The following is a 12,076-nucleotide window of genomic DNA, read 5'->3' as shown; positions in this document are numbered from 1 at the left end:
ATGCTTTCTTTATCATATGACTTTCATCTTTCTTTTAATTAAAGCTTTGAAATGCTTAAGTTTGGCCTCATGTGCATTTTAACTTTATTAAAGCCTAACTTGCATTCAGTAAATGCAACTATTTTAAGTGGACAGGCCTATAAGAATTGGCAAATAAATATATCTGTGTAACTACCACCAAAATCAAGAGTTGCAAAGGAAAATGTTTGCTTTACGATTTGCTGAGGGTAATATAATAGGGAGTGTAGTTTGGCTATAGTTGGTGAGTTATAAATATAGTGGTCTTCAACTTAAGTAAGATAGATTTTTGTTAATTATATAGCTCAAAGAAATTAAAAAGAAGAACCAAAGAATGCTGTAGTTGAGAACTGGCTGACAGACTGTTAATAAAGTGAAATATATTGCCTTCAGTCACAGTTTCTCGATACTGACCAACGTGGGCCAGATAAATCTTCGTTGGAGGAGTGAGGCTGTCTTGTGCATGCTAGGATATTTAGCAGCATCTCTATCTTCATGACGTAATCATGATCACAAATGTCTCCAAATATTCCCGAATGTCCCAAACTGCCCCCGATTGAGAACCACTGCCCTAGATAGAGTGGATATGGGGACTACTTAGAATCAGAGAAAGGTATGAGAATGTAAAATGTTTATAAAGTAATATTAACGTCAACAAGTTTCCAGGAGTTTAACTAGTTCGGTATGTAAGAGTTGTGATCAGAATTTTTCCCTCACTTCTAGATTTTTTTTGAGGAAGATTAGCCCTGAGCTAACATCTACAGCCAATCCTCCTCTTTTTGCTGGGGAAGACTGGCCTTGAGCCCATCTTCCTCTACTTTATATGCGGAATGCCTGCCACAGCCTGGCTTGCCAAGTGGTGCATAGGTCTGCACCCAGAATCCAAATGGGCAAACCCCAGGCCACTGAAGCAGAACATGCCAACTTAATGGCTGCGCCACTGGGCCAGTCCCTTCCCCCACTTCTAGATTTTTACCTTTTTTTTTTTTTTGAGGAAGCTTAGCCCTGAGCTAATTGCTGCCAATCCTCCTCTTTTTGCTGAGGAAGACTGGCCCTGAGCTAACAACATCTGTGCCCATCTTCCTCTTCTTTATACGTAGGAGGCCTACCACAGCATGGCTTGCCAAGCGGTGCCATGTCCACACCTAGGATTTGAACCAGCAAACCCTGGGCCGCTGAGAAGCAGAATGTGCGAACTTAACCACTGCGCCACTGGGTTGGCCCCTAGATTTTTATCTTGCTGTCAGTTATAAATTACTGTTCTTCTGACAAGCTTCCTTTTTGCCATTGATTACATTTGTTGCTCAGTTAATTTTATAAACTCAATTTAGAAAATAATCTTAAGGCACCCTTCCACTGAAAGTTGACTTGATGTATTAAATAGTTACAGCTTCATAAAATTGGCGTTATCCTGAACTGTGAAATACTGGTTTGTTTTGATGTTAACTTCCTGAAACAATTAGAAGCAGTCTGATCCCCTTCTCGCGTGCATGCACATGTCCAGTCTTCCTCACTGTCAGCAGTGAGGAATTAAAGCACTGGACCGAAGGCCGTGCTTTTTGTCTGTTTAATCTTAGCAGATCATTTGACTTTGACTTTTATTCTGCTCTTTTAAGTACCTACCTGCTCTTATCCATGTCAATATGTTTTTGAAATAATGTATAGTGAAAGACCTGTGGGTCCTTCAAAGGATATCTTACTGTGCAGGATATCTTATTTTAAAAATTTTGACGAACCGATAAAGACTTAAATAGAGGTTACTTGCATTTGAGTTTTTATAAGGAAGAGAAGTTGGACAGAAAACGTACTGTGACAGGAAAGACGTTGATTACGTTATTTTTAGTCTTGTTTCCTTTATTTGAAGTTGGTTTTTTTTTTCATAAAACTGCTGAAGAGAGAATGGTTTAATGATAAAGCCAAAATGTGGAGGACTAGAATAACACCTGTTTCAAAACCTCAATTAAATGTCACGTTCTTCGCAGTTGAACCTCTCTTTTGCCCTTTATAATGGGAAATTGATAAGTAACTGCTTTCGTTTCTTTACATTGCATTCAATATAGTCCATTACATCGATTTTTAATGATTTGTTGATAAGATATAAAATCTCTTTCTTCAGGTAGTGGTGAACTTTTTAAACATGGTCTTTTAAAAAAAGTTATCTATAATTCATGTAGTAGAATTCCATTGGTTCAAAACAAACAAGTACACACACACTACGTGACACCTGGAAGAATTATTCAGAATTTTTTTCCTTCAAGTGTACTATTTTGTAGAAAATACATTATTGAAATAATTTTGTTTCTCAAAAGCCTTGTGAATATTTGGACATACAAAACTTACATTGCCTTTCAACTTGAAATATTATAATATTCTTAAGTATGTATGAATTCTGTTTGAGAAGTATACGTTTAATGGGACAAGACTATTTCACAGAGATATTTGATCTGGAATCTGGATTATAAATTTTATGTCCTCCCTCCCCCCTTTTTTAAGTAAAAATACAGTTGAAATGGATTAAAAAATTCAGATGTTCCTTATCTTAAATGACTAATATAATTACTGAAGCTAGCCTCAATATTTTTTACTTGATTAGGTCACAAACACTTATGGAGTCTTCCTTGACTTTTCACTGTCTCACATTCCACCTCTAATACATTCTCAAATTTGTCTCTGCCTTCAAAATACATCCCAAAGCCAACCACTTCTTACCTCAACTCTCCCGACCATTATAGTTCAGGTTACCCTCAGCTCTCATTTGGACTGCAGCAGTAGCCTGCTGACTGATCTCCCGGTTTCCAGTCTTGTCAACACTCCCTACTGCCATGTGTACACCCCTAGTCTGTTCTACACATGGCAGCCAATGTGTTTCCTTTAAACTGTCAATCATATACCTCATAGCCGTCAACTTTCCAACAGCTTCCCATTGTACTTTAGAATAAAGCTCAGTCTTCACCATGACCCATAAGACCATACGTAATCTTGCTTAGCTGCCTTTTTTATTTCCTACCATTCTTTCCCTTTCTTACTACAGCCACACTGGTCCTTGTGTTGGCAAAGCCCTTCCTGCCCCAGTCTCTACTTCTGCTTTTCCCTTTGCCTGGAGTGTTCTCCATCTTTGTGAATATTACTCCCTTATTTTGTTTAGCTGTATGCTTGTCATGTCCTTTAGAAGGTCTTTCCTGACTGCTTTATCTAATACAGCATCCCCACATCTTGTTCTTAATCCTTGTTCCTTATTTTCCTATCTTTAGAGCACTTATACTGATGTCATTTATTTACTGCATAAGTCCCTCTGAGAAAGGAAGCTCTGTGAGGGCGTACACTTTGTTTCAGTCTCAGCTGTATTTCCAGGGGCTGGGACAATGCCTGTTAACATGATTCAGAGACATGGTTCTGTGGGTACTCAAATATGTTTTGAATAATTAGGTGAAGGAGTAGTTAGTACTAAGAGCAAAGCTGAAAGTAGACTTTTTTTTTTTTTAAAGATTGGCACCTGAGCTAACAACTGTTGCCAATCTTTTTTTCTTTTTCCCCTCTCCTTTTTTTTTTTCTCCCCAAATCCCCCCAGTACATAGTTGTATATTTTAGCTGTGGGTCATTCTAGTTGTGGCATGTGGGACGCCACCTCAACATGGCCTAGTGAGCGGTGCCATGTCTGCGCCCAGGATCCAAACCCTGGGCCGCTGAAGTGGAGCATGTGAACTTAACTGCTCTGCTACAGGGCTGGCCCCTGAAAGTAGACTTTTAACTAGATGGTGGTATCTGGTTTATACTTTACAATGAATTTCTAAATAATGGATTTCTTTCATTTTATTTATCTTCTGTGTTTTATTTTCTAAATGTTATTTTTAGAGATACTGCTTTCTTAATGGATTGTTTTGCTTTATTTCTTAAAGCATTCTATTTCATTTTTTATTGCCTGTAGGTCATAATTTTAAATTTTATTGTTTATATATTAACCACATAAAAATAGTCTTAATTTTTAATGTTTTGTTATTCAAAACATTGGAGTGCCTTTTCTATGAAAATCCCTTACTTCAGAAGTAATGATCTTAGCTTTTTATGATTCTATCACTTACCTCAGCATCTGCTATACTCTAGATATTTAGTAAATGATTGAATGAGTGAGAGTGTTTTAGAATTTAATGTCTAGGAAAATATTGAGACTTAAAAAATATACTTACTGTATTTAGGTACTGCTGATGACCCTTTAGCTGATATTTCCGAAGTCTTAAACACAGATGATGACATTCTTGGAATAATTTCAGATGACCTTGCAAAATCAGTTGATCATTCAGGTATATGTGAATACTATTTGCCCAGTGTCTGTTTTATGATATGAATGAGAGGTGTATTTGTGTGGAACAAGTTGAGTCTTTTCTGTGAAACTGAAAAAAAAATTTTTGGGCATTGTCAATGAACTCATTGTTTTATTTGATCTAGTTGAGCTTTCCTGCTTTAGGAGGGGAAATAGCAAATGAGTTGATTTCTGTTGCCTTTCTAATTGCATCAAATTTAAGTCTTGTTGCCTTACAGCCTTGCTGTATCTTGTCTCTTCTTCTGTTTGCGTTGCCCCCACTTCCCGCCCTGTGGTGATCATCCATTTTATTTGGTTTGGGTCTTGTAGGTCTTGATTTATGCACTTTCCAGGTTGAGAGCTCACCTTTTCCATTTGGTAAGAAACTGAGCCATGGATGATGGCTGCCTAGAAGTAGTCTTCTTTTTAATAGTTATTTCAGCTGAAACAGCCTGTAGGTGCATGCATATTTGTTCTAGTGCTAATTTGTCACTAATCCGTACCTTGCTCTTCTCTTTGTGTGTGCAGCTGAAGCGTGGTACAGCTCCCTGTACTGTGCTTTGAATGACTTTCTCAGTAGTTCTTTTCGTTTTTTAATGAATGGTTTTGTTCTTGTTAATATGTAACTTATAATATTACCCAAATGTTGTAGAATTAGTTCCTAATATAAGATCAAATAAGAGCAAACTAAATTTTACTTTTAATAGTAGTAATGTTGAAAAAGCGTGATAAAGAAAGTAGATGATATACCACTTTTAAATGTGACTCTTGCTTAAAAACCAATTTGTGTGAAATAAAGCATGATATGTTATAAACATAATCTGTATCTTGTTTTGTGATTACAGAATATTTTAAAAATATGATCTGCAGTTGAAATTATTCATAAAAGGATAATGTTTGCTAAGCATTGAGACTTTTAGAGCCTGTTATGGCTTTATGTGAAACTTATCCCTCCTGTTTCACTAATGCATGTGAGGGTTGAACTATACGTTTAAAACCACTGTTTTCCATTTGTATATTGAATATTGGATATTGAATCGTCTCATAGATTCCTATCTTAATAATATGGTGCTTATTTTTTGGAAATTAGCCATTTAGAACCAGGTGTGTTCTTTTCTTCCTCAGGAAATGTATTTACTAGTCAAAATGTAACTTTAAGTGGCACCAGAGTTTACAAATACATTGTGCCTAATTTTTACTGATTGACTATCCAAATTGTTGTAAGAATCCTGATTTTCAGAATTACAGACTTTTCATTGCTCTATTTTAATAATATTTTGTATGTTAATGCAGGTAAATAGTGTTATGCATTTTGTATATTTCAGATTCACTTTTTAATGTGTTTACCTTGCTCCTCTAGCTGGAATAGATATTGGTCCTGTCGCTGATGATCCTTCCTCTTTGCCTCAACCAAGTGTCAATCAGAACTCACGACCATTAAGTGAAGAACAACTAGATGGAATCCTCAGTCCTGAACTAGACAAAATGGTCACAGATGGTAAAATATTTGCCCTACATCTAGGCTTTCTAAAAGACATGAGTAAATATGATTTTCAAAGATTTCTGCATGCTTATTTATAATTTAACTTCTGATAATTTCTGTGTCAAATGCTATTTTGTATCAGTATATTGAAATGGTAGTAGTTAATATTTCTATCTCTTTATTTTATCCTAGGAGCAATTCTTGGAAAGTTATATAAAATTCCAGGTATTTGTGTTCTGATTTTTTAGTTTATGAAAATGGCATTCCCTATACTATGGCTTTAATAGTCTTTTAATCTTATTATCGTAATAATCTTATCTCAGAGCTTGGAGGAAAGGATGTTGAAGACTTGTTTACTGCTGTGCTCAGTCCTGCAACCACTCAGCCGACTCCATTGCCACAGCCTCCGCCTCCCCCTGCACCACAGCTGTTGCCCATGCACAATCAGGGTATGTCACCTTTAGAACAGTTTCATAAGTATGGTTCTGCAGTGTGTAAGTGCATTCAGCCCTGTCGCTTAGTAACAATGTCTACAAACTGATAGAGAAAACTCTCTTTTATGATGATGGAAACATACTAATCTCTGAATTTATCTCAATCAGAGACCTGCCTCCCTGAAATTTTCTGGAAATCTGGGATCCACTTTGTGACCGGAATTCGTTTGCTCACTCTCTTGGCAGTGGGGAGGACGTAGCAGTGCCTGCTCCACTCCCTTCCCCCAGTCAGTCCAGTCCCGTCCCTTGCCCTCAGCCCTTTCCGCATATGTGTTTGGAGAACTGCTCCCCCTCACCTGGTTGCCTGTCCTCATTGATGCGGTCTCAGGTTCACTGTCATTTCCCCAGTGGTTAGCAGATCACCACCTCACACCTAGCCCGTGCATTTCACGTGTAGCTTGTGGTGCACATATAAATACCTGTTTGGGTAATTACAGTTTTCCCTTTAGATTGCGAGCTCCTTGAAGGCTTGGGTCATGTCTGTCTTCACCACCGTATAACCCCCCTCAGAATATGTGCTTAGTATATATGTTGATAGTAAATCAGTGACCTGTCTACTGCCAGCTGTGAAATTTCTAATTTTATGGAGATTTGCCTATTTTGTTTGATCAGTTTTCTTCTACTTACTTGTAACTAGTTGCCGGATAAAATAAGTTTAATTTCTCCCTCTTTCTGGAGAGCTGAAATCAGAGGGCCTAGAATTCAGATGTGTGGGAGCCGATCAGGAGATGGTGCTGAGGATAGGGGACCCTCCTTTAGGAGGGGCTTGGACTCCTGGGCCGTGTGTATTCTTGATCATTTGAACATAGGGTCATTTCTCTAAATCCTGTTAGCTCTGCTTCATGATTATATACTGAATTGAATAATTTAATGATACTTTATAAACGGTTTTTGTAGAAGTACTGAAATACACAATTCGTTTAATGTTACCTTTACTACCAATTTTTGGTATACATGAAAAATTCCATAAGGCACATAATTAAAATATTTTTGTTTCTACCAGTTTACCTCTAAACATAAATTTACCTTGATTTCTGCTAGACTAAACCTGTGATTTACATTTGGATAAAATAGACTCATCATAAGTACCTCTTGCCTTAATTAGTCCCATATGCTTTCTTAATGATTAAGAATTCTTCGGTATTTCTCTTCTAAAAAAAGATGTTCCTCTATGTTTTCTGAAAGTCAAAGTATGTATTTTAGAAATCAAATCAGTTAAAGATGTATTCCTTCATAAAAGGTTTTACAATCATTTCAACCATTTCACTCTGCAGCCTATATGAAATTTATTTTTTTATTTTGAGGTCATATTGATTTATAACACTGTAATTTAAGGTGTACAATATTATATATCAGTTTCTGTATAGACTGCATTGTGCTCATCACTAGTAGCTAATTTTTAGCCATCACCATACATATGTGTCCATTACCCCTTTTGTCATCCCTCCCACCCCCTTTCCCTCTGGTAACCACTGATGTGTTGGTTTATCTTCCACACATGATTGAAGCCATATGGTGTTTGTCTTTCTCTGTCTGGCTTATTTTGCTTAAAATAATACCCTCAAGTTCCATCCTTGTTGTTGTAAATGGGGACGATTCTGTCTTTTTTATGGCTGAGTAGTATTCCATTGTATACATATACCACATTTTTTTTATCCATTCATCCATTGGTGTGCTCATGGTTTGCCTCCATGTCTTGGCTATTGTGAGTAATGATGCAGCGAACATAGGGGTGCTTAAGTCTCTTTGAATTGTTGATTTCATGTTCTTTGGATAAATACCCAGTAGTGGGATAGCTGGACGTACGGTACTTGTATTTTTAATTTTTTGAGAAAGCTCCATACTGTTTTCCATAGTTCCTTCACCAGTTTGCATTCCCAATAGCAGTGTATGAGGATTCCCTTTTCTCCATATCCTCTCCAACATTTGTTACTTTTCTTGCTAATTATAGCCATTCAGCCTGATGTAAGGTGATATCGCATAGTTTTGATTTGCATTTTCCTAATAATTAGTGATGTTGAACACCTTTTCATATGCCTGTTGACCATCTGTATATCTTCTTTGGAAAAATATCTGTTCATATCTTCTGCCCATTTTTTGATCGGGTTGTTTGTTTGTTTGCTGTTGAGTTGTATGAGTTCTTCATATATTTTGGAGATTAACCCCTTGTTGGATATATGATTTGCAAATATTTTCTTCCAGTTGGTGGGTTGTCTTTTTGTTTTGTTCATGGCTTCCTCTTCCCTACAGAAGCTTTTTAGTCTGATGTTGTCCGATATTTTTTCTTTTGTTTCCATCCCCTGAGTAGACATGATATTCAAAAAGATGCTGCTAAGACCAATGTCAAATAGTGTGCTGCCTATGTTTTTTCCTAAGAGTTTTTTGATTTTAGGTCTTACATTCAAGTCCTTAATCCATTTTGAGTTAATTTTTGTGTATGGTGTAAGATAAGGTCTACTTTCATTCTTTTGTACCTTGCAGCCTTGTTTATTTTAAAGTTTTTGAGGGGATGGCTTTTTTTTGCTAGCTGCTTATGTGTAGATGGGTAAAGCTGCCTCTCCACCACAGGAGTTTATAGTCCTGGTATTGTAGACTTCCAGGTATACAACTGATAGAGTAGAGCATAATTCACATTGAGCCTTAAGATTCACTAAGATTTCAACATTCATATTTGAAAGAATCATAATTCTAATTTAGGAATAAAGCATGATCAGGTCACATAAAGAATGACAGAGAGATATTTAAGAATGGCAACTTTAATGTTTTTCAAAGCAAAGGAGTAGTAAGTGGGCAGTGTTAAGGAGGCAAAACTAGAAAATGTACATTGGGGCACATAGATTGTAATTTAGATGGCTATGAAAAATAGGCAGTGGCAGTTGGTTTTTTTCCTCCTGGTTTCTGAGAGGCATTGAAGACCTTACACCAGTGAAATGACCTCGTGAGTTACATGTTTTGGCAAGGTAGCTCTGATGTCAATACAGTCATGAGCTGCTTAACGGTGAGAATACATTCTGGGAATGGGCTGGTAGACAATTCTGTCGTGCGGACGTCATAGTATGCACTTACACAAGCCTAGATGGTATAGCCTACTGCACACTTAGGCTCTATGGTACTAATCTTTTAGGACCACTGTCGTATATGTGGTCCATCATTGACAGAAACGTTGTTATGCAGTGGCATGATTGTATTGGAAGTGAATTTAAGATGAGAAGAGTCATACTAATGAGTTTATTGTGGTTGGGACTAAGTGAGAATTTGGGTTCCATGTAAATATGTCTGCAATGCTAATGGATATGAGAGACAGTGATGTTAGAATAAGTAGGATTGTGCTACTGAATGGGTGTAAGGTGTGAGGAAAAAGCAGGAAATAAAGTGAATTACGTTATATTTCAGCCAGCTTTCCTAGAGGATAATCAATCATGCTGTAAACTAAAAACATGGAACAGAGAATAGTGTGTGTGTGTGTCTGTGTGAGAGAGGGAGAGTGAGAGGAAGGGAGGGAGATAGAGAGGGTAGTGGAGGTATAATAAATTTAGTTTTAAACCAGTTTTAGTTTGTTAGAAATGAGACATCTGCCTTGTTCTGACTTACGGGTATTTGCAATCGTTCAAGGCTATAGATGAAAATTTAGGAGTTATGAATGTAGTGGTACTAATTGAAGTTGTGGGAAGGGTGAGATTTCTTAAAAGAGTATACTGCCAGTAGAGTACAGCATCTTGTAGAACATTAAATGTGATGAGTTATATGCTTAACTAATCTGATTTATATGAAGTGTGTAGTTATATGTTTCTTTTCTTTCTCATTTTTAAGAGTTAGGTGAAAGTGAGAAAAACAGACATAGAATGAGAGGTACAGGATCTTGCACATGATCATTAGAGACAGGTCGTAAAGTGAAGTGGGATGAGTATGATAAGATTGTTGGTAATCCTCCATAGAGTAACTTGAATGGGAGTGGTAAGGAAGGGCAGCAGTGAGTAATGTGTTGATAATAACACAGAAGGGCAGAAAGCAGAGAAGGGAAATTTCAAGATTGAGATAGAGTAACTTGAAATCACTTTACATAAAAGTTAAGTGAAGTAACTTTTCAATTCTTACCATGATTCATGCCTTGAAAAAGATTATTTTATAAACTCGCATAACCAGTTTGGGTAGGTATTGTAGACTTGTGAGGGAGAGGGGAAAAAAAGACCAACTCTTAATTAAAGAAAAAATGTGGGGCTGGCCCCGTGGCTGAGTGGTTAAGTTCATGCGCTCCACTTTGGTGGCCCGCGGGTTCCCTGGTTCAGATCCTGGGCGCGGACATGGCACCGCTCATCAGGTCATGCTGAGGCGGCATCCCACGTGCCACAACTAGAAGGACCCATAACTAAAATTTACAACCATGTACGGAGGGGGCTTTGGGGAGAAAAAGGAAAAATAAAATCTTAGAAAAAAAATTCTTTGCATTTACTTACATATCCTTGAACAAGTCATTTAACTTCTCTGAGTCTTTCTACTTAAGTGGAGCAACATGTAATAACCCATTTCATAGGGTTGTTGTGAGGATCAAAGAATTAATCCATGTAAAGCTTTTAGAACAGCGCTTGGCATATAGTAAAATGCTTAATAAGTAATAGTTATTACTATGAAAGGTTTCAATATGGTCATGTTATGTAGTCAGTGCTGACAGCTACAGAATGGATCACATTCTCATTACCAATGAAAAAGCTTTTGATTATTCTAATTACGTGGAAGACATTTGATATTTTTCAATAAAATCTCATATTCCTTAATGGAACCTGCTTGCACTGAAGTTGAAAACAGAGGTAGCACTCTACTTTGAGTAAAATCAGAAATCTTGCTTCTTAATCCAATCCTTGGAGTGAACTTGTGTGTCCTGAGACACTTGTTCTTACAGAGTCCTGATCCACTGGGCCCAGCTCTGCCATTTAGTACGATAAGCCCTAACCTGGAGTCAGTTGGCTCTAGGAAGTCCTTGAGATAAAATGCTGAAAACCTGCCAGCATCAGTCTCAGTGTCCTCACATAGGAACTGAAGCTCTGTGTGCTTTAGAGTTGTACCAGTCAGAGGGTCTGGTTTCGGTGAAAGGACGTTAAGCAGAGTAAAACGTTACGTGGGTGAGACATTGCTTTTGGTTAATCTTTTTCCTAACGGTTTAGCAGAGTGATCAGGTTAGAAGTTCTCTCCAGTTATAGCATGTATGCCAACTGTTAGCCAATTGCATGACTGTATTTCCGTCTGTGTAATTAATTGACGATGTGGATTTCCTAGTGTTGTGCTGAGTTGTTATAGCAATTCACAGAGGCCATGTATTTATTACTTTCGAATATGTCTCTAAATTGGGAGGAGTTTTTGAAGGTACACACAAAAAGTCTATTTGCTGAAAAATTTGCCTAATATCTGTCTAGAAAGATGATCAGGTATTTGAAGCTTGTGAATAAGCTGGAATGAGAGCTAAAATGTTTTGGGGGGTTGAAACTGCAAGTAATGAAAATTATATCAAAAACAGAATGTATATATTTTTAACAATAATCATCTTATTGATAATGGTAGGTGAAATATTGCTTATTCTTCCAAACTGTTTTACAGAAGTGCCAGTTTAAGAATCATAGACGGCTGTTTCTATTGACAGGAATAAAAGTAAAATATAAGGAACATGTGTTTGTAAATTTCGAATGAAGAAGAGAGTATCTGATAAAACTTACTCACGTTTACTGAGATGCATCCTTTTTGTAGAGCTAATATGTAATGAATAGTTACAGCGTACCAGGCACCATGCTGAGA

At 37.1% G+C, this 12,076-nt stretch overlaps 1 protein-coding gene across 31 annotated transcripts in view; it reads left to right on the top strand.

Moving 5' to 3' along the window:
- The window catches only part of KMT2C (lysine methyltransferase 2C), a 269,708-nt gene that overhangs the window by 205,278 nt on the left and 52,354 nt on the right, over positions 1 to 12,076 (top strand). For 22 of the 31 annotated variants that reach the window (XM_070616929.1, XM_070616947.1, XM_070616928.1 and 19 more), the window contains 5 exons: positions 4,212 to 4,316; positions 4,646 to 4,693; positions 5,676 to 5,855; positions 5,991 to 6,023; positions 6,122 to 6,247. In XM_070616929.1, coding sequence (XP_070473030.1) covers positions 4,212 to 4,316; positions 4,646 to 4,693; positions 5,676 to 5,855; positions 5,991 to 6,023; positions 6,122 to 6,247 — 492 coding nt within the window. The remainder of the gene's footprint in view (positions 1 to 4,211; positions 4,317 to 4,645; positions 4,694 to 5,675; positions 5,856 to 5,990; positions 6,024 to 6,121; positions 6,248 to 12,076) is intronic. The other 9 variants (XM_070616935.1, XM_070616936.1, XM_070616952.1 and 6 more) reach the window with 3 other exon arrangements.

This window comes from Equus przewalskii, chromosome 4, assembly GCF_037783145.1.
Source record: "Equus przewalskii isolate Varuska chromosome 4, EquPr2, whole genome shotgun sequence".
NCBI classification, from domain to species: Eukaryota; Metazoa; Chordata; class Mammalia; order Perissodactyla; family Equidae; genus Equus; species Equus przewalskii.
This window is presented reverse-complemented; position numbering and strand designations above follow the sequence as displayed.